General features: G+C 48.6%; 10 protein-coding genes across 10 annotated transcripts; 6 read left to right on the top strand and 4 right to left on the bottom strand.

Moving 5' to 3' along the window:
* Positions 1-91: 91 nt before the first annotated feature.
* Positions 92-2798, bottom strand: EV420DRAFT_104217 (beta-tubulin 2). Its single transcript, XM_060465494.1, has 22 exons — positions 2682-2798; positions 2620-2628; positions 2493-2561; positions 2404-2439; positions 2257-2352; positions 2117-2204; positions 2056-2067; positions 1972-1997; positions 1798-1917; positions 1679-1750; positions 1486-1623; positions 1372-1433; positions 1280-1322; positions 1143-1231; positions 1047-1094; positions 946-997; positions 877-882; positions 784-830; positions 670-730; positions 560-622; positions 469-506; positions 92-419 (listed from the first exon to the last, which is right to left on the bottom strand). The coding sequence occupies exons 1-22, from the start codon at positions 2712-2714 to the stop codon at positions 332-334; spliced, it is 1296 nt and encodes a 431-aa protein (XP_060340091.1). The 5' UTR covers positions 2715-2798; the 3' UTR covers positions 92-331.
* Position 2799: 1 nt separating this feature from the next.
* EV420DRAFT_104161 (uncharacterized protein) lies at positions 2800-4489 on the bottom strand. The gene is made up of 5 exons (XM_060465491.1): positions 4377-4489; positions 3989-4305; positions 3457-3918; positions 3206-3395; positions 2800-3145 (listed from the first exon to the last, which is right to left on the bottom strand). The coding sequence occupies exons 2-4, from the start codon at positions 4184-4186 to the stop codon at positions 3210-3212; spliced, it is 846 nt and encodes a 281-aa protein (XP_060340090.1). The 5' UTR covers positions 4187-4305; positions 4377-4489; the 3' UTR covers positions 2800-3145; positions 3206-3209.
* Positions 4490-4687: 198 nt separating this feature from the next.
* EV420DRAFT_1634729 (uncharacterized protein) lies at positions 4688-5536 on the top strand (the record flags this gene model as incomplete). The annotated part of the gene is made up of 3 exons (XM_060476354.1): positions 4688-4784; positions 4836-5242; positions 5297-5536. 3 exons carry the CDS (start codon positions 4688-4690, stop codon positions 5534-5536), a joined length of 744 nt encoding a protein of 247 aa, XP_060340089.1.
* Positions 5537-6157: 621 nt separating this feature from the next.
* On the top strand, positions 6158-6670 carry EV420DRAFT_1473359 (uncharacterized protein; the record flags this gene model as incomplete). Its single annotated transcript, XM_060469127.1, has 3 exons — positions 6158-6293; positions 6356-6366; positions 6455-6670. 3 exons carry the CDS (start codon positions 6158-6160, stop codon positions 6668-6670), a joined length of 363 nt encoding a protein of 120 aa, XP_060340088.1.
* Positions 6671-6896: 226 nt separating this feature from the next.
* On the top strand, positions 6897-8150 carry EV420DRAFT_103947 (uncharacterized protein). The gene is made up of 4 exons (XM_060465479.1): positions 6897-6938; positions 6993-7338; positions 7390-7541; positions 7597-8150. Exons 2-4 carry the CDS (start codon positions 7233-7235, stop codon positions 8062-8064), a joined length of 726 nt encoding a protein of 241 aa, XP_060340087.1. The 5' UTR covers positions 6897-6938; positions 6993-7232; the 3' UTR covers positions 8065-8150.
* EV420DRAFT_1663928 (Alpha/Beta hydrolase protein) lies at positions 8097-9237 on the bottom strand (the record flags this gene model as incomplete). Its single annotated transcript, XM_060478950.1, has 4 exons — positions 8097-8603; positions 8663-8975; positions 9031-9128; positions 9183-9237. The coding sequence occupies 4 exons, from the start codon at positions 9235-9237 to the stop codon at positions 8236-8238; spliced, it is 834 nt and encodes a 277-aa protein (XP_060340086.1). The 3' UTR covers positions 8097-8235.
* A 912-nt stretch (positions 9238-10149) lies between these two features.
* EV420DRAFT_103933 (uncharacterized protein) lies at positions 10150-12741 on the top strand. Its single transcript, XM_060465478.1, has one exon. The coding sequence runs from the start codon at positions 10399-10401 to the stop codon at positions 12661-12663; it is 2265 nt and encodes a 754-aa protein (XP_060340085.1). The 5' UTR covers positions 10150-10398; the 3' UTR covers positions 12664-12741.
* A 597-nt stretch (positions 12742-13338) lies between these two features.
* EV420DRAFT_103915 (heat shock factor binding protein 1-domain-containing protein) lies at positions 13339-14058 on the bottom strand. The gene is made up of 4 exons (XM_060465476.1): positions 13858-14058; positions 13735-13801; positions 13547-13683; positions 13339-13495 (listed from the first exon to the last, which is right to left on the bottom strand). The coding sequence occupies exons 1-3, from the start codon at positions 14014-14016 to the stop codon at positions 13556-13558; spliced, it is 354 nt and encodes a 117-aa protein (XP_060340084.1). The 5' UTR covers positions 14017-14058; the 3' UTR covers positions 13339-13495; positions 13547-13555.
* Positions 14059-14519: 461 nt separating this feature from the next.
* On the top strand, positions 14520-16222 carry EV420DRAFT_1663912 (aldo-keto reductase; the record flags this gene model as incomplete). Its single annotated transcript, XM_060478949.1, has 8 exons — positions 14520-14552; positions 14602-14638; positions 14694-14749; positions 14813-14830; positions 14883-15242; positions 15305-15376; positions 15447-15675; positions 15738-16222. 8 exons carry the CDS (start codon positions 14520-14522, stop codon positions 15773-15775), a joined length of 843 nt encoding a protein of 280 aa, XP_060340083.1. The 3' UTR covers positions 15776-16222.
* Positions 16223-18302: 2080 nt separating this feature from the next.
* On the top strand, positions 18303-20849 carry EV420DRAFT_103726 (uncharacterized protein). Its single transcript, XM_060465452.1, has 8 exons — positions 18303-18749; positions 18799-18977; positions 19029-19111; positions 19167-19730; positions 19783-19998; positions 20067-20381; positions 20435-20527; positions 20582-20849. Exons 1-8 carry the CDS (start codon positions 18409-18411, stop codon positions 20726-20728), a joined length of 1938 nt encoding a protein of 645 aa, XP_060340082.1. The 5' UTR covers positions 18303-18408; the 3' UTR covers positions 20729-20849.
* The last annotated feature ends 328 nt before the right edge of the window (positions 20850-21177 follow it).

Genomic DNA, 21177 nt, shown 5'->3' with positions numbered 1-21177 from the left:
ACTCACTTTGCTCCTTGAATAAGTGCCGGCGGTGCTGACACGGCACACCCTCCTGGTCACTGGACTACGAAAGAGATTGTCAAATTACGAAACATACAGTAAGAACCTGTCCAATACACAGAAAGATATGAACGTAGATCAGTAACGCGCTGCTGGTAGATGTAACATGCTGAAGTGCGAAGCCATTGGTGTTATTGCTCTTCTGCGAATTCTTCTTCCGCATACTCTGCTCCCTCCTCCTCAAGATACTCCTCTTCATCTTCCACCGTTGCCTCTTGATACTGTTGGTACTCCGCTCTGTGATACCGAAGCCTGCATGAGAATGACACCTTTAGAACGAATCTGGTACATACATCAGATCAAGCGTGTTACTCTCCGCTTCCGAGAATTCCAAGGGATCCATCCCTTCCCCAGTATACCTTCGAGCGTGATGAGGAGAGTTGTTTCAATAGTAGAGAAAACCCTTACCAATGCATGAAAGCGCGGCGTTTGAACATCAGCGAAAACTAGTAGTACATCGTTAGTATTTGTATGTGGATGTACTTGCTCATCAACGCACCGAATCTAGAGTGCGCTGGAATAGTTCCTGAATGGAGGTAGAGTTCGCGAGTCCCGTCGCGGCCTAGCGCTATGTTCAGACATTGAAATGTACAAGAGAGATTTACCAACCTGTTTCTGGCCCACGGGAGGCACCGAAACGATGGACACAGAAACGTTGTCGGGAATCCACCTAGAATGTCGTTAGTTGCTACATGGCGTATATATGTGGCGTAGTACACTCACTCGACGAATAGTTGGGAGTTCTTGCTTTGGAGGTCATGGACCGTGACCTGATATTGTAAGAGGAATGTCCAAGATCTGGACTATAGCACCCACCTCGGCCTGAAAAAACAAAGTTCATAAGCAAGACTGATCTAAGGAAATGCCAAGGAGAAGAGCTCTTACTTCGCGTGAAGAAATCTGTCCTCGGAAGATTGTGTATGCTGTAAGGTAGCGCCTTATACAAAGTTAAGACAAAAGAAAGGTTACACGAGGCCCCAGCGTACCCAAATCGTGGATCACAAGCGACTAGTAGATTTCTGCGATCGAAAAGTCTGCGAGAGGTTAGACACAATAGACAGTCCAAAGAGACAGGCGCTTACGCAGTCGTCAGGTCTGACACGCTCATCCTTTCGAACGATCTGGACTTTGGATCAAACAGAGGTGCGTAACTTGGCATGAGGAAATGTAGCTGGGAAAAAATCAGAGAGCCATCGCTGTGCAAACTGGTAACACTAACCCGAGGGAACGGGACCAGATTCATCCCCATTTTCCGTAAGTCGCTGTATGAAGGGATGAGCTCTGCACCACGGTATGCGTAATGATACTGACCCGTTAAGCTGACCAGGGAAGCGAAGGCTTGTACTGACCCCACACATCACTTTCGAAATCACCTGTGCATGCACGATCGTTAAAAGGACCACCATACACAAAAATTGAACTTGCTTGGTTCAAGTCGCTGAAAGACGGGCTCTTGACATGTAAGGTTCGCTGATTTATATCATACAGCGCTTCATTGTCAATGCAAATCGTCAAGTCAGTGTTATCCAAAAGTTGGTGTGTAGAGAGCATCGCATTATACGGCTAAAACCAGCTTATTGGTGAGAACAAGGCATACTTTGACATTGGGAACACATACTTCGACGACGGTTTCCGATACCTTGGGCGAGGGCATGATGGAAAAGGTAGCAAGCATGCGGTCGGGGTATTCCTGAAGTCTTGTTAATGTGGCTCAGGTGCAGAAGCATCGAAGCGTACCTCTCGCAGCTTTGAGAGCAATAAACATCCAAGACCCGATCCAGTCCCTCCTCCCAGTGAGTGGATGAGTTGGAACCCTTGTAGGGCATCGCAGGCCTCCGATTGTCTCCTAATCGTCTCCTACGAAGAGATATTTTAGACCGTACAAGATCTTGGTGAAAACAGCATACTGACTAGAATCCCATCTACGAGCTCGGCGCCTACGAATCTGTTGTTGAGTAAACGTAAAGAATATGAAAGTCCTCAGGAACGAATGACCTTCAGTGTAAACTACAAAGATTTATCAGCTCAAGGAACTTTTCCGGGACGTGCCACTTACATCCTTTGGCCCAGTTGTTTCCCGCACCGGACTCGGCGGAGACAAACGTATCGGGTCGAAAAAGGTTGCCCAGCTTCCCGCTCCTCACCTGGAGAGAAATGCTCAGTCCAGATCTCCACGATACAGCTAGATAGGCCTACCCTGTCTAAAACGCCAACCTCTAGATCCACTTGGACGGATCGAGGAACATAACGACGCTGGCCAGAAGATTCTACCTCCGTAAAATATGTGCCAACCTGCGATGGTATTCCATGACGTGAAATCAAGAAAATCGGAACGTTACGTACTCGTTGGAGTTCCAGATCATTCTTTCCTCTGTAAACCTACAAAGGTTGAGTCGTATCGATCGTATGAATCCCCGAAAGGAACGGCGTACTCCAGAAGTATCAATCCCATGTTCTGCAAGGATCATTGACCAAAAGTTTTCCCCGACCTGGTTGCCCGCCTAAAAACACCGTAAATTCAACATATGGAACGATATCTCCCAGAGTCGATTATCGCACCTGGCCAATCTATACTACCTCGTCAGTCATATAGTTAGGATGATTCGAGATAAATTCTCTACCTGAAGATTGATGATTTCCCGGGAGGCGCCCATGATTGACAGCGGATGGTGTCGGTACAGAGACAAGTCTGAGTCTGACAGTGACCGTGACTGCAGACTGACAGGCCTCGGCACCGGCCTGGGTTGACAGAGAATTCATCACGTGATACGCGTTTTAGGCAATTACGTCAGTTCAACTACCCAATCGCCAATTGGACTCGTCGCTGCTGAGTAGCACGATACAGGTGGACGATGCTGCCAAATTTCCATTGGATCTTATAGAAATCATCGTTACAATTAGACCAGACTTGTAAAATTTTCTGATCTCGTTTGCAAGGCCCTTCAACTGGATACTCCAAGAAAGTACTGGTCAGTTGTACGTATTGGCTTTGAAATGGGAAAGATTGTGACGCTCTGTGTTACTTTATTCTGATACTTGCATCCCAATGCTCGCAAAAAAAGAGAGGAAGATGCATCCAGATGAGCTGAAATATATGAGAGGTTTGATCAGAATGCGTATACTTATCATCAAATTCATCACATACTTCTTCAAGGCTTTTCCAAGCGTTTCAGTAGTTCCTCACGTATCTTCTCTTCAAGTCCACAGACCCTTTGATATACAACGCAGCGGATGCACTTCAGCAACTTCTTTCTGCCAACGCTAGTGTCGTTCAAGGCCCTTATACGTGCGTCTTCCACATAGCACTTTGCTCGCGCCTTGGCACAATCTTTGTACTAGGAAGGGCAAGTACCATAGGATATAGACAACTCTCGAAGTAGATACTAGATCACTTACAGACTCGGAAGGACTTAGAAGTTGTTTAGGCTGATTCATCAATTTTTGCTCCGCTTCTCTTGTCTTTCCTATCCGGGGGTGTTTCTTGCTGTTGGGAGCTGAGGCAACTCTGCGCGCACGGAGATCACCCGTCTCGGGAAGGCCACTTGCTCGACATCGGCGCTTGCGCAGGCGATCCTCCCCCGAGGGCTTGGACTGGTTAGAAACGATGATAGGATCTTCGACATGCCCCTCCTTCTCCTGTGCACTGTCTTGCGACCCATCAGAAACATAAGGTTGACCGTCGTCCTGTTCCTCAGCAAGAGCGTCATTGCGTAGCTGCGTCAAGGATCCAGGTCCTTCCTTCTTCTTCCAGTTCTTGGCATTATCACGGAGACTCTTCCAGTTTTCCAAGGAGCCATTGACGCCGTACATTCCATAGGGAGGCTGATTAAAGAGTCTAATTTTCGGCAACAAGACATCCTGTAAATGAAGGCGCGCTTGGTTGGGAACTTCCTAGTCGGCCCTCGATGCTCAAGATGGTCCAACGTACCATTATGTCAGAAAGCTCTTTGCAATGCCTGTATTTTCGCCAAGTGGCCTCCTGAGTACTGTCTGGTCCTCGCGTGTAAACCTCAGCGAGTCGGCTCAAGTCCTCATTCGTAACCGTCAGATCTGGAAGTTTTGGTCCTCCTTTTATCTTGAATAAAAATGGCTGCCTGTCAATAAAGAAGGGCTGGTTGTCCTCCATCGATGATCGAAAGATTGAGTTGTGTGTTTTCTGCAAATATCGATGTTCGGGACAATCTGACTTTCAGCTGCAAGTCGGCATTCTCTGGAGGACATCAGTTTTATGCATGAACTATAACACTGGCAACCAATCGTCCTTTGCTGTCATGTTCAATTCTTTCACTGAATACTATACAGACGAATGTACATACCTGAATTATGTCCAGTTGGATGTAAGCTTTGGCAAGTCTGCAGTGACCGCCCAAGTTACGTTCAGTTGCACTTTGCCTGCTGAAAAACCTTTTTCATGAATAGGATATTCCCTTAATCATGCGCAGGAGCACTGCAGGAGCAGTCGCACCCCAAAGACGTTGACAAATAGTACCAAATAGCCCCTATGAATAGCTGAATCCCTTTTTCACTCAACTCTCACTTGATTCACTAAGTATGTCGGCTATTCGGCTATCTCGTCTTTCACTCTGTCAATACCTCTAGGACGGGCTACATCAAGGACGAAGCGATGATGAAACAGGTCAAGGCCGCTACTGGCAAGTATGTCAAAGGCGACATACAAGAGCAGGACCGCCGAGAGTTCAAGGACGCCAGGATATTTGTGTCCGGTCAGTACACTATTGATTATCATGGCATCTTGAATTGCTAACTCTACACAGAGACCATCATTCCTATCGAGTATACTGAGCCTAAAGACACGGCGAAAGTTAAGACGTTGGGCACAGATCCGTCCGCTGGGGGTATTATTTTTGTACCTGCTCCCATCAGCATCCCACAGGATCAACTGCTTAACAATGCCCCCATCCCGGCTCCAGCTCCCGCCCCCTCTTACACCCCTATTTCCACTCCCGCTGCAGATCTTGATGCGGTTGCGAACGTCAACTGCAGGCTTGACGCTCTCCAAGGGAAGATCGAAGATTTGACAAGAGATAACAAGGACTCGAAGCAGGAATTAGCGGGGTTCAAGCAGGAATTAGCAGAGTCGAAGGACAAGCTGGCCACTTGGCAGAAATTATCTGAAGAACGAGAAGCTGCTTATGATGATATACGAGGATGGCTAGTAACCGTGCGTGCATCTGACTGGTCACTTTGTACTCGTTAACCTGATCATCTTTCTTAGAACGATACCAAGTATATGGACCGCCTCCGGCTACGGCAGAATAACCTAGGACAGGCATGCCTCGACCTTCCAAATCAAATCGACCTTCAGAGCCAACACGCGGAACTCGGAGCGAGTCGTACTGTGCACCCTGCACAGGTAGACTCAACGACATACAGTGAAGTTGTTGCGCGCCAGCCAGATGACCAGCGGACTTTGATACAAGCATTTATCGATTACAGTCTCAAGTTCCGCCCATAGACTAAGATATTGTCACTTCCCCCATTTTTATTGCATCCATTATTGTCACCCAAGTTTACATTGATTTGTTGCTGTCAAGTTTTGTACACTAAATATTATGTACCTATACCATATTGCATTGTAGTAGTAAACTGGGCATCAGTGCAAGTGATCGCAATCGAAAAGAACGTTAGCTCCTTGGACATCGACCACCACTATCCTCCACTATCTGGTATAACGGACATTAATCTGCTCTCTCTCTCTCTCTCTTCACAATCCTGAACTATGGAGCTCGTTGCTGTCGTAAAGGCGCCGCAATTTCTTAAAACCGCATCGTCGACTTGGATGGTCCACCGCTGTTTTTCAGAGTTTCAGCATCAGGCTCACGCTTTGCAACCAGCTCTGCGTACAAAAGGCATCATATAAGGACCTCGTCTAAAGCTTCTTCCACTGTCAAAGGCGAAGCTCATCGTTGGTCACAGTCGCTTTTCTACGGGATTGCTATCGTCATACTGAAAATGAGTTTTTAGATGCAACGGGGTTTCTTTATGTGCGGCGTACTGGTGAGTAATACGCGTTCTCCTTCACCGAACCTGATTGACATTGGTACAGAAGAATTTCAGCTCGTGCTCCATTTTCGCCATGATGTTGATTATGGCCACCCGTGAATTCGAATCGATACTTTGGGAAGGCTCGCCCGTTGCAGGTTACCGCCGCATGTTCGCTGGAGATCTAGGGGCTGTGGCTGTACCTAGCACTGACAGAGGAATGGATATCGGTGAGTAGCAGTTTCGGCGTCATTGTATGTGGTGTCTAACTGTGATGCAAACAGACCTGCAGTCTCTGTCAAGGTCAGAGATACCCCTCCCTGCACAATCTTACTTCGACCCCCTTGCGCCCCAGCTGTTCGTCGACGAATGACGACGGAAATCACTGTAGACCAACTGTGCCGAAGTTTCTGCTTTCTTGGTGTATGGGCGAAGCTCTCTGCCTGGAAAATTCATCATCGACTTGTATGGTGTACCACCGGTCTTCACTATCTCAGTAGCGGTTGCAGTATTTGGCTCATTCGGCAAAGAGACCCCGTTTCTTACAAGGCGAGGCGACTTGCCGTCACCCATTCGGATCGATCGGCATTCTTTATGTCCGACCTGAGATGCTCGTGGTGAGGAATATACTTTCAACTTCACTCTTGGGTTGATTGACGCTAGCACAGAAGAATTTCAACTCTGCCTCATCGCCATATTCTGCTAGAGCACATCTTGGATGCTCGGGAAAACCGTGCCCTAGGTGCCCGACATCATGATAATGACGTTGATCATCATCCGTTGAATCATAATGTGGACAAACCGCCTCGATAAAGGTATCAGACTTCTGCACGCGGTGTCAAGTGAGCCGTCGCTGCATAGTGTTGGCCATGTCGGTGAGTATCAGTTTCGCTCTCATTATATGCAGCGCCTAATTGTAAGATAAACAGCCCTGTAGTCTATGTCATGTCCCCACGGGTGAATAGTTCATCGACGGAAGACAACCCAACATATATGCATCACTGCAGACCAACCATCGCCGAAGCTCCCGTTTCCTCGAGCGACACTGCCCTTGTCATGGTGGCTATTTATGTGACGACCAACAATCTACCCATAAGTCCCTAGTCGCATCGCACTGCCTGCCCTTCGAGCGGGTCTCCTCACAAATTTTCCTCTATTCGCGTTCGACCATGAGAGCAGTCGTTCTGGCTGGCGTCATCATGCCAGCGTATGTCTTAGCGTATGCTGTCGAGCATATAACGACTATGCCTCCAGTAGCAAGACAACTTCCTGCTGGTAAGCTTCGTGGTCTTCGCCTAACAAGAAGGACTTAATCCCTGTCATCAGGTCTGTCAAGTGCACGAGAGTATCTCTCATCCTGCGGAAATTCCTGTACCGATATCGTCCAGTCCCAATACCAGAGCGCGCGCCTGGATATAAATCCGGATGACCAATACTGCAACAACTACGGAAACACCCCAGGAGAAGGTGCATGCTATGTGAATTATCCCTTCTTCCCGTTCTCAGAGGCTGTTATCCTTACACTTATATCAGTGCGGCAACTACCTTGATGATGGACGTCGTGTATCATCCCTCTCCGCTTGCATAGTGAACACATGCACTGAAGCCCCGAAAGATGTCCTGGACTTCATTGATGTCACGGGCCAGTTCATACCTCAGATGACCGGACAGCTCAACCTGCTGTGTCCCAATAGTATCAATGCACTCGCGTTTACCGGGGACGTGCAACCTCCTTCGTCTGCTAGCGCCACCATCACATTTAGCTCTACTTCGAAACCCACTTCAAAGCCGAGTTCGAGTTCTGCTACGCCTAGCTCATCCAGTTCTTCTACTGTGTCGTCCACGTCCACATCCACGTCCACGACTGCATCGTCGACTTCGACTGCGTCACCCACATCCTCACCGGACTCTGCAGCAAAGATGCCTGTTCTCATAGACTCAGTCTACCTCGCTACCGCGCTCTGTGGTGTGATCATGGCTGTTACGGCGTATATGCTTTAGGTTCTCCGTGCAGCTCGGTGAAGTTGTGTGGTCCTTAGCAACAAAGACTTTTTGATTTCCGTCTGTTATGAAATTCCATTTATATGCCTGTATCCGATCGACTTGTGGTTAAACAATACAATGGGGTTCACTTTAAACGCGAGTGGGAGTGGAAATACTCGAGCCTTCCGTCTAAGCAGGCGTAGCATGAATCCAATTAACCACACCCTCTGCCCATTGCTCTCCTTGTCCAGTTTCAAGTGCAAGAACTGGACTGACATGGTTATGCCCTTTTGCGATGAATTCGTCATACGATATCCCTTTCTTCGTCAACGCTTCCTTGAACTTCTCCAAAGCAGGCGTCAAGCAAGGGAAATCCCTCTCCGCGATACCTAGCAACCACCTTCGTGTCAGAACAGCTTCGTCTTTCGCTAAATTCAGTAACTCCAAGGGAAAGGTTCCCTTGGCTTCAGCATCTCCACTATAATACAGCCTTACTGCGTCCTTCATATCCGCCGGCATATCTTCAAAGGTATACGGTCCAGCTAAGAGGATCGCGCCTTTGATCCTGGGGTGCAGGGAGGGGGAGTACAGTTCCGGGAGAACGAGAAGGGTAGACTGTTCATCGCCCCGGCGGAATGGCCAAGGACATAGATGTCGGATTTGAACTGGAGAATGTCGACGACCCATTGCATCGCGTCACGGACATCCAGGGCTGCATCTGGGAAACGCATTCCCGAGTCCACAAGACGGTAGTCGGGGATGACGGTGATTAAACCGCGTTTGGAGAAGAAGGCACCGAGGTTACTGTAGATGATGTCGGCGCGCGCGGGGAGGTTGCGCGCACCCATGTAGAAGCCGCCGCCGTAGGAGAAGAAGAGGATGGGCGGATGTCCTGATGTTGGATTTGTGGGGGGATAATATACATCGAGCTGGTTTGTGAAAGCCGGTCAGTGCGGTGGTTGTTATACCGTGAGGAATTTTTACCATGTGCCTCTCTGTTGGTCCGTACTGGTGAGTTTCCTTCTTGGTTTTCTCGATATCCGCTCGCTTAGTCTCGAGAATAGGAACAAGTATGTTTCCCGCTATTGAAGGAATTCTAGTCAAGTACAACAAAAGCTGAAGGGAAAAAAACTTACTGGGCAAGAAAACGTCATTTATTTCTCTCCCTTGAATTTGCGCTATTTGATCCATATTTCTTTGTGCTGTCAAGCAACACCATCGCCCTTGCACTTTATAGTACGATGACCAGGGCGGTATGCCTTAGCTAGGTGGGTACGATTGGTGAGCTGTGGACCCGACTCGGACTACGATGACTGAAGTCACTACAAGGACCGACTTTGTCGGAGCTTGCTACTAACATTGGCCACCTTCGACGCGAAGAGGACGGTGCATCAGACCCAGGGTGGGGAAGACTTAACTTGGCGGCCACTGAAAGTTTTGTAAAGACCGCTTAGCACGGTTCCAGAAATTAAAGGGCGCTATACTTGGTGATACTATGGTTGGAATTTTGGGACACTACAATAAGGTAAAATGCGCCCCTCAAATCGACAAGTACTACTAACCTCAGAAGCGGGAAACATCAAACAAAACTATCATTGGTCTATCGCATCAAATGGGAAGCAGTTTTTGTCAGTTATTTGCTCCTTGTAGATGAAACTCGCGTGCCGAGAGACAACATGTGCCGAAGCAATAAGATAATATAAGCAATGGATAATATTCTTGAAGTTCTGATAAGGCCCAAGAAACTCCGTTATAGCCATTGCCATCGAATACTTACCATTTCCCCCTCTTTCGTACTTGCTCAGCACCGCCGTTGTCGTTCTGAAGAAGCACTGGATCCAGGAGACCGACATGATCTCCTCCAACCATCTTTTTACCTGGTTACATGATCAACGGCCAATTTCACTGCACCGGTATACATGTCTACCGATCCATCTTTGACCTTGAAATCAATCATACAAATTCTTTTGCGGACGCCCGAGTGTCATGCCTGACTGTCTAAGCACGTATCCTTTTCAACACTGGCGTGCTTGGCGTTACCGGCTACCTCCGTGAAAGAGCGCTTGTAAAGATGTTCAAAAGCAAGATATGGTTGGAACGGTTGTAGGGTATCATGACACTGAGATGAGTAGGTCAAGTCGCGAAGCACTACCGTTGCGCTCTGAGTGTTTCAATGGCAGTGATCTGCACCCCGAGTCGCCATGCCTCAAAGACTTATAACCACATCACCTTGCATCCCTTCTTCGTTTCCCCACGCAGGTCGTGCCAAACGGATCGCGCTGGACGCTTCCCACTCCACATAATCACAATAACGCACAGAGGCACAGATATATTCATCGCCTTCTCCCAACTATGGTCGCCAGGCTGCGTACCGCCATTCACTTCGCCGCCATCCTCTTTTCTCTACAAGCTGCTGCTCTCCCAGCCTTTCACATATATCTACGGGACGATGACCCTTCCTCGACTCTTCCTGATCCAGACCAGAACCAAGACATCGAGAGCGTCAGGGACTACATGGGGAAGGCCCTCCAAGCCTACCTCGCGACCCAGAACACGCAGAAGAACGCGACGTTCATCGCAGAGACAGCGTGGCGCGCGATTGTCATCGACACAAAGGGTATCGAGGATAGCGCGGATTCGGCAGGAACTGATGTTATGACTGGAGGCGACTCAGCTGGAGACGATGTTATGACAGGCAATACGAAGAGGGACATTGATGAGGATGGAAGCTACGGCCAAGAAGAATGGTGGAAAAGGTATTCTGATGACGATGACGAGCTCATGGGCAGTGCCTTGGTCGGCCGACAAGAAGATACAGAGCTCGGAGACACTGGTTCTGAGGACACCGGTTCTGGTGATACAGAATCTTTAGACTCGAGCTCCGGAGACTCAAGTTCTGGTTCCGGAGAATCGAACTCTAGCTCTGAAAGTTCCGAAGACACTGCAATCGCTCTCGCCAATAACGACGTATACCATCTCTTCGATAAAATATCATGGTCGAAGGACGATCACATTAACTTCTTCAGTGATGAATACATCCAGTTCACCAAAGAAATCGGCCATATCTATTCGGGGAAGAAAGCTACTGAAGCCGAGTCGAAGGAGCTCAAGACATTGGCCGACTTGCAGAGCACGTTGTGCACCGTACAGCTCTCCGACGTCACCGACAAAGCATACTACTACTACGAACGCATGAAAAAATACACCGACGAGGACGCTGGCAGTCAGTCCAGCCAGGATTTCCAGACGTGGGTGTCGACGGGTTATGCCAATTACAAGATGACATACGACCAATGTCAACTGGCACTCAACAAGTACAACAATCTCGCCGACAAAATCTTTGGAAATTTCCGCGGTCCGATCAACGCTGCCTTGCGTAACATCGAGCCCTTGGATTCAGGACAGGTCGAAGTCAGCGGTGTGAATATGATGCTCGGATCTGGGACCGGATCGCTAACGGGTCAGGGGATGTCGGTACCGTACTATGCCCTTCCTGGAGCTAAGGGCACGGTGGCAGCATGGAGGAAACAGGCACAAACCGAGGGCGAAGAGGAGTCAGGTGGAACTTTGAGAAAGAGGAAGACCGAAACTGGGGGCGGGAAAACAGATTCGGATAATGGAAAGACGGGTGCAGGCGATGATAAGTCAGGTACGGGTAATGATACGACAGCAGGTGCGGGCGATGGGAACACGGATACTGGAGGGGCTGCAGGAGGGGCCCTGGGTGGAGTTTCCGGAGGAGGTTCAGGTGGCGATACCGGAGGAACCTCAGGAGGTGATACCGGAGGCGACACCGGAGAAGGCACGGGTGACGAGTCTGCGGGCGAAAGCACAGAAGATTCGGGAGGTGATGGAGGTGACGCATCGAGCGGAGGTTCGACAGACAGCAGCAACGGAAAGGCTACATTCAAAGTTCCACCGGGGTACTTCTCCTATATCAGCTCCTCAAAGTCTGGGAGCGTTGAAGGGGAAACCGACAACGGCGGCGGCGGGGTCAGCTTTGGATTCAAGGATTATGCGTCCATCGGAGTGGGCGCTGACAGCAGCAAGACCAGCACATCGACCGAGCTGAAGATGAAGAGTTTCAGCATCGCATGGAAAGCTGCGCTTCTCCCAGTCCAGCGGGGGATTTGGTTCGATGGTTACCGGGTCGCGAGTCTGATGTCCAACCTCGGGCAAACCGGCAGTGGTGACGACGACAACGACAAGGAGCTCGATGCAGAGGCCACAAAGTCATTCGACAAGTGGTTCGGCACCGAAGACAGCCCTGGTCCCGCCGCCGAGTACAACGACATTGCGCTCATTATCTATCGTCCGATCTTCACAATGGAGTTCTCCGACACAAAGACGTATCAGGAGTTCAAGGAGACGAAGGCTTCCGCTGGAGTGTGCTTCTTCTTCATTTGTGTCGGAGGAAATGGGGGAAGTAGTAGCAACAAGACAACGTTCAGCGAGACGTCGAGCTCGGTAACGTATGAAGACTTGTCAGATAATGTTTACTACGCGGGAAGTTTGAAAGGCTCTTTCTGGACACAGTCAGGCGACAGTAACTCAGAAGAGACGCAGGTGGAAAGACGGCTGCTGGACTGGAGGTACGCTACCCCTGCCTCATGGTAGGCGACCAGGACTAACTTGAATTCCCAGGCCGTACTGATCTGCTGATGCAGAGGACAAGGACGCGTGTGTTTACTATAGTTTCATCAATATTTCTGTATTTCATAAAATGCTTGGACATGTCCCACCCTTTGTGTTTTTCGGTTTTTCGCAAATTAGGACTGCGCACCGTCGCCATATTGCAGAGTGACACGGATTCCATGTACGGTATACGTACCGAAGCCGTGAAGCCTTCAAGTCATACCCTACAATACGACCGTCAATGGCCGTATTAGCGAGGGGATGCTGCAAAGGTCAAGGGCGTGGTTCTGAGCTCCGTTCATGTCTTTACGTGTGTATTGAGCCGACTTTTCAATCTTATTGCATGTCTCGTGCGCTTTCGACGAATTTACGACCTGAGGCGATCCTTCTGAGGTATTACGAGATTATGGCATCGGAAGCCTGTGCTAGCTGCTAAGCCGGTGATCTAACGATACAGGGTGTAGGGAATACGAGGAGGCGGATTTCACTGTAGTATTATCAATATTGCTGCCTTTTACTGTGCCACGTATAGATTGGACTTGCCTTATCCTGTCGAGATATGCCATATTCAGGTGCTGCTTCTCGCATCGTCGGTAAGACCTGAAACCTGGGACTCCCTTCGGGATGTTTGCGGACAAACGATATCGAAAATACGATCAATGTTGGAGCCTTGACACGAACAAATTTTCAGGACTAGCTGAGCGCGGCTGAAGCGAAAAAGATATCAGATTATAGTTTGTACACGGTTGTTAGGGTATCGATATCGTCCGGCGTTGATAGGCTATATTGCTGGATATTTATGCAAGAATATATCCTTGAGAATAGTCAGAGATGAAGATGATTCTCCACAGGCATGGCAACTCACTACGGTCGGTCAAATCCCGCTATCACTCCGTCGAACACCCGGGCCAGGCGAAGGGGATTGGGGTACACTGACGTCGCCGTTTATTATATCTTGAATCGAAGCCTCGAGAGCGTCAACCCTTGTCGACATTTGGGACACTGTAGGCCGAAGTGAGAGCGGTACACATTACTCGGTATGAAACAGCCTACTGCGATCCAGAATTTGTGTCGACATTTCGTCGAACTTTGCGTCCAGATTCTCGAGTAATGTTTCAACCTGCCAGTGAAATTTAAGTAAGATAATTGCGCCTTTCACTGCGATAAGACACGTACGAAAGCGGTCAGTTCATGAGGGCTGGATATATCCTTCACCACTCCTACCGATACTTTCGCTGGCACTGGTGCTGCATCTCTTTCCTTTTCTTGGGCCTTGGGCGTTGCTTTCGGAGTTGCAGGAGGATTGACTTTGAGTGGTAAAGCTGACGATGCCATGGTGGTAGTTCGAAGTCAAGCCTGTAAGTTATTGGCGTGCCGCTCTTGCCGATGTAGCTGACTTTGAATTATTGACACCGTGGTCGGAGTTTAAAGGTGCCTATTGACCCCCCTGCATCCAAGCTTAACAGGACATTATTTTTGCTCCTTATCATTGCTATTGGACCAACGTAAACTCCCTGTTATTACTGTCGAAGTTTGTGTAGAACGAAGGCTAGCATTAGAGATAACGCCTTCGCCAAGGTATCTTTGTTGACATCATGCATTGATTCGTGACCCTCATTGCTTGAACAATATAGGGCAGGCCTATTTCCTTGGTGAAGTAATAAACACACATCCATGTTTTTGTTCCAATTTAGACCGTCTTAGGGACACGAATGAGCATGAGCCAGCATCGCGTAACTCCGCGCAAACTTTAGATTCCGACCGATATCACAACAATGCTCTTGTGTCGCTCCAAGTATACAGCCACATTAACCCAGAGAGTCCGGTCAATAGCTGCAATGGGGACGCTTCAATTAGACTCGAGACTCAAGGTAGGATTTTTTAAGGATGCCAGACGTGTCTTCCTAATGTTCTCCTCAGCTCCATGATGGAAACAGAATACCAGTTGTCGGTTTTGGTATGTCGTGCATGCAAGTACCGTGCAGTGACTGATCATGAACATCAATAAACAGGCACCTATGAGCTGGATGGCGTGGATGCGTACAATGCTGTTACGTGGGCACTAGAGGTGGATATAGGCTTGATTTATCGATGGTTAACTTAGATTCAGCTGATTTTGATTCTTAACCAGATTGGTTATCGTCATATCGTTCGTATCATCATGCTAGGGTTTTTTGAAACATGAGCTTATCATCCCCCAGGACTCTGCCGAGTGGTATGAAAACGAAAAAGAATACGGTCAGGCTATTCTCAACTTCTGTCGCAAGGCAAAAGTGCCAAGATCTAGTATATTTTTTACCACGAAGCTAAAGATGAATCGGGGGTATGCCCAATCAAAGAACGCCATTCGACGGTCCCTGGATGCTTGCGGATTAGGCTACATTGACCTGTATCTGATTCACGGCCCCCTTGGCGGTCCACAAGCGCGAAAGGACAGTTGGCGAGCTATTTGTGACGCACAAAAGGAGGGTCATCTGAAAAGCATCGGCATTAGTACCTTCGGGATCCGGCATATCCAAGACCTTCTAGACGAAGGACTCCCAGTGCCGACGGTTCATCAGGTAGATCTCCGTATAAAACCAGTATCTGGTCTACTCGATCCGCTAATCACCGCTACAAACAGATCGATTTGCATCCGTTTCAGGTCCGAGGCGACATTGTAGCGTTTTGCAAAAAGCATAACATTGCTCTCGAGGTCTGCCGTGCTACGGGACCTGTGATCCAACGTCATAGATAACATCGCGCTAATCTCTCTTCTGCTCTAGGCTTGGGCACCTCTCGTTAGAGGCTTACGATTCAATCATCCTCTGATCAAATCTCTGGCTAGGAAATACCAAAAAGAGTCTGCTCAGATTCTGCTTCGCCATTCATTACAGAAGGGATACGTGCCTCTTCCAAAGTCTTCGTCGAAGGCGCGCATATTATCAAACACGAACATATTCGATTTCGATTTGACTGATGATGAGATTAGCAGTCTCGATGGTCTCGATGAAGGTATGTCGTTCTTCCAAGCTCCGGGACGAACAAGTGCATCATATCAATCATTCACCTGGCAGGTCTTGTGACGGATTGGGACCCAACCACCTGCCCGTAACAGAGTGTTTTTCCTGGAAGCAACACGAAGCCTTTGCGCATCGCGTTGATGTATGATAATCGTGGAGATCATTCTGCAAGGCCTGTTTGCTGGCTGCCAGAGATTGGTTCGTTCCTGGAAGAACGATCCGAGTGTGCAAGTGGACGTTTCTTTTACGTGAACGACATATGTGCTGTACATGACCGTCACGGCCCTTTACTCTTCTCCGTCAACAGAGACCTTGTACTGCTAGCGAAGACCGCAAGGACATGGAGCATGAATAGTATCGGATACCTTTGCCCCCCTTGGGAATGCCCTTTCCGCGCCAAGACAGATCCCGCTCCAGTCGAGGTCTGATCATAATCTTTTCTTCTAAACATCAATTTGAAGGGTCTGATAAATGGGCAAACTTCTAGGCACAGCTACACCTCTTATCGGAGATACGGTTACCGGTTGAAATTTCTCCGATACTTTGTATTTCCGATCAAGGTGGGATGATCCAGATGGAGAGAACGACAGTTTGGCGGTGAAGACGAATTGGTCGAGTGCATTTTTGTGGAATGGTATGTCTGCGACAGGATGCGCACTATGCCCGTCATTGATTCCTCTCCCTTGATCGGGCTTCACGAGCTTCGGGTCGGGGGTTGTTGGTTCACCGACATTACAAATGAGAATCCCGACACATTCTGGCGTCTAGCCCAGTGTATATATGTATATATCAACGGAACAGAAGTGCGGGACTTGTCGTGCGAACACATCACCTCCCCACGTCGGCGGAGCAATGGCTAACTTGCGATGCTTGACGGAGGCTCCCAGGGTCAAACCGGTAGTCGTAGCGTGTACGTATGCCATTCTCATCTGCGAAGCTAGATGCTTCTCACTTCCCACATTTTCACGGTATGGCTGGGCGCTCAGGTTGTGTTTTAAAGTTTGAAGCTTTTAAGACGGTGATCCGCTTGATCAGAGGCTCTTAGTATTTGAAAGGCTGAAGACCAGGACAGTGGCCTCAGGCGCCATATGATCTCGGAGCCGACACAGACATTACTGCTCAGTCTCCTTTGATCGGAACCAGATGTTACATAGCCGTATTCTCACACTCACACCCTGTCCAACCCTTACTGGATCCCTGGCGTTCACCATTGTTGAATACGCGCTGTACGCATCATGTGTTGGTGACGCGACATGCTTTACAACACCTTACGGTACGTTACCAATGTGCTGCGATCATTTTATGTTCCATTGTTGTCCCGCGGTTTCCTTCGTAAGTGTGAACCCACTTGACGGCGAATCCAAAGTGCAGTAGGCATTTCTTTAACCGACCACTTCGTTCTGGTTATGACCCCCACGAGGTTGGATTTGTCTAAGTATGTATATCGGCTGGACGTCGCTTATAGGTTACGGAATGACATGGCACTTTGTAGTACTTGACTTCTCAGTAGCCCTTTACGCTAATAATATACTGACGCGACGCATACAGAGATACATACACCAGTTGCGATTACACCCCAAGTTCTCTCCGTTGCCCCCCCTTTGCATCCGACAGGCTCTAAATCCATCTAGTCATTTGTACGTATGATGTGTCGACACTGTTAATCAGCAACTGCTGAGGAGGAGGTCGCCGATCACTGAGAGGTATTTAAGTTCGATTACAACTTAACTGCCTTTACGTGACTCTGGAGCTGATTGCATGTCGTGTGGCTATTTCACATTACAAGACTCATATCACAGCTCCTCAAATACACCAGAGTGTCCAGCGCCGCAGTGTATACAATAGTTGTGTTTCGTGGCATGTTCTTCGCAATGGTTCCTTTGGCACTCACAAAAAGTACCGATCATCATCGCGGCGGCGGCTCGCTCTTCGATTCTCATACTTAACAAAACATTACTTGAGACGGGTGACAATGATGCTTCGGCCTGATTTTTTCCACACTTTCTCCATCGAATCCTTTTCTCTCAGAGACCGCGGAAAGAAGCAAAGAGATAGAGACAAAAAGCTGTGGGGCACAACGTCCGCCGCATTATGACTCTGGGAGTCTCCGTCACTGTGCAAGATTCGTGGGCCTCCTTTCATATCACGTTTACGTTCTCACAGGCCCTTATTTACAGCATGTTACCAAATCCATGTGCAAAAATCGATAGAAAACGTTAAAGTCCCCATTCCAGAGCTGACGCGATGTAAAGGTTTCTCGAAGTGCAGCAGGCTCAGTGTCGATGCCCCGCTCGGCGATAAACCATCACCTTGCGTCCTCGAAAATGGACGCTTCGAACAATTGCAAATTCGAAAGAACTCCGCGGCAGCTCCCGAGACATGCCGGCGGACGGCGGACGGCTAGGGTGACGGCAACTTTTACTTTTCTTATTTCTACCCTAGTTCTGTACCGCTGGTACGTGTGTACGATCTCTCAAATGCACTAGATTGACACTTTATTGCTTGACTACAGAGGACCAAATATGTTGCTTTCTCACAGTCCCTTTGCGTGTCAACACCTGAGATTCAGACAAATCAAAAAAAGTCAACAAATCTCTCACCCTGTGACGGGAAGAAGCACGGCGATCACCTTCACACCTTCAACTTCGATGTATTTCGCATCTCTATCTGGTTGACCATAAAAACCCCTCACTGGGATTTTCTGTTGGTTACTGTTGCTCGCTTCATGGCCAATGTGCTTGCCTTGCCCGGGGAAATTTGGGAACAGTGCGCTTACTATGCTCTCGCAACCGAACCTTCTTTCCTTGGACCACCATCTGGCCTGACTTCCATCTTGCTAATCTGTCGCTGGATCAATGATTCCCTCTGTTTCAGTAAAAACCCACGACTTTACGCCCGCCTTTTCTGTTTTAAGTTTGACATTGATGCTCCTCGACGACGTCTCCCGCCTCGGTGGCTGACGTCGCAATGCTTGGCCGCCGAATTCCACAAACGGATCGTGACCTTGAAACGTATCCGCCATTGCGAGGAGTATTCTCTGCATGACTTGTGGACGTGTTACTTAATGTGCGTCTTGTTCGTCTTTGCATTGTTCTATTGATTTATAATGGGAAAGGATGTCAGAAAATGACGGTCGTAATGAGCGCCAGCTCGAATGGGCCCGAATCCCCGAGTATCTTGCTCAAACCATCTTATTGCGGATCCCGTCGGGGCCTCACGGCGCTAGTCTCTGGTATGAAGATTCTGAAGCGACTTCCCTCATAATTTGGCTTTTTTGGATGTTGCTTTCTCCAAGTGAGTGAGATTTTCGCCTAGCAAAGTTTATTTTGACTCGTGTTGTGTCAGATTTTCTGTCGACTGAACCCGTCAGACTCCGAGGCTTCTGGACGCAAACGCTCTTGCACACTTTCATAGCTGCGGGTTTCAGAGTACGCACACGAACTATAGGTGCAATGGAATATATACCTGACTTTATGTTACTAGTTTCCTTCAATATATGCCCCCGACACTATTCTCCATTTACCAATTTCCCCTCACGCCTATCCTCTCCCCCCGATAATATCTGGTCCTAATCCCAGCAATACGATTATTGTACATTATTGGCATAGCCTGACTATTGCGGCGCCTGTGTTGACGCCTGCAGCTTTGCTTTTATGGACCGTAAGGCAAGAAATGTTCCAGCAAGCACACCCATTGGACCATAGCATTCTGGATCGGTTCCCTGCTGATAGACATACCGCCAATGCCCCCGGTGTCATGGGTCCGACCGTGGAAGATCTCACGGAATTTCATCAGCTAAGAATCTGTTCCCCAGGGCCGCTTCCGCTTCCACCTCATGCGACCTTCGATACATATGATATATTCTACTCCGATGATGGTAATCTTGAAGATGAAGATGAACCCCATGAGCCTCGAGGTTCCATGCGTTACGAGCACGACTGGTATCGCGAGGTTTCGTGTTACGATCTATTCGCTCTCCCAAGCGCCTTACGGGGCCCAGTTTTCTCCCTCGGCTCCTTGACGGGATCATGGGCTGGACGTTGGGTGGTGCGTGCTTGCATCAGCTTCCGTTTTGACGATACTGATCCATTCCAATCAGCTCACGAATATTGAATCCCATATGGACTTGTTGCGTGACCCCTCCAGCGTGGATCCGCGGGCCTTGCCCCTGCACAACAAACCGCTCTATTGGAGACTGCAAGAACACCATTGCTTCGAAGCGACAGAACCCATCGCTCCAGGAACAGATGAATACAACGGTGACGATATTTTGAATGCATGGTTGCCAAGAGGTCACCGCTTGACACATGTGGACGTGAGCGGTTCTGCCCCTAGCCGGTTGACCCTTTCACTGATGTTTTACCTCCTTTCTCACTACTATAGGGCGCGATCGAGTTCTACGATTCTGAAAATAACCGCAAAATACGATATGAAACATTTATTCCCAGAGGAACTAGAGAAGCACCATACCTCAAGCCTGCATGCGAGAGGCCCCACCCACAGTGGATCTTGAACGACTGCGACGAGATCGCCTCCGATGAAATCACGTCCCCTTCCAAATACGAAACGCATTTCCATGGGCGGCACACCGGCGAGGCGGTGGCGGGAATAAATGGCGCCACCGAACCATCAGATGAGTATGTTGATACGGTTTCGCACCGTAGCAGTGGTGTAGCCGATATCCTGGTCACCGGCGAGGTAGGCCCGAAGCTTCGGTAAACAACTCTAATTCACTGAATGTTGCTTTGCAGACCGGTCAACGGCATGGTGATGCTTGGGGTCATTATAGCATAGTGGGAAGAGTAAGGCCCTGGGATGGATTAGTCGTGCTGTTACAAAAGCCGGTAAATTACACTTTGATCATGACTCTTATTCACTGATTAATTTATTCCGTCTAGGCCGATCCTAGAAATGCACACTTCGGGGAGTGGGTTTTCAAAGGATATATTCACGATCAGAATTTTGTAGGTCGTTGGCGCGAAACGACCACCTCTGCCGACATTGTAGGATACGAAGGGGGTTTTGTTGTGACAAAGGCTTGCTGATAATGAAAGTTGGACTTCGCGAACTGTTTCTACGTGATATCTACCGTTATGTTCATTAATAGCATTGGATAGGGTAAATTGATACATCAATTGAAATCATTTGTGAGTTGCAAAGTTGCGGTTAATAGGTCCATCACACTCTTAAAAATCTGTACATAACTCTTGGACGAGAACGGGTCTACATAGATTCGCTTCTCGTGGTACCCTCAGGATGATTCCACTAGGCGGCTATTGGGTGACTATATTAATTGCTTCCATAGATGCTATCTCACGACCCGTGATGAGGAACATTATGGGGAAGGAGTACAGCCGTCACCTTTCCAATAAAGACCCCTTGGACTTATCTAGTTAGGTGCTGGGCAGTGTCAATTTCGCATTCGGCAGCTTCTGAACCGACTAGCAATATTATCCATGTTCTCAGGCTGACCGACAAATCAAGGGGGACAAGC

The sequence above is a fragment of the Desarmillaria tabescens genome (assembly GCF_030435595.1).
Source record: "Desarmillaria tabescens strain CCBAS 213 chromosome Unknown EV420scaffold_1, whole genome shotgun sequence".
Classification (NCBI taxonomy): domain Eukaryota; kingdom Fungi; phylum Basidiomycota; class Agaricomycetes; order Agaricales; family Physalacriaceae; genus Desarmillaria; species Desarmillaria tabescens.
Note: the sequence above shows the minus strand (reverse complement) of the source record. Positions and strands in the feature narration are given on the sequence as shown.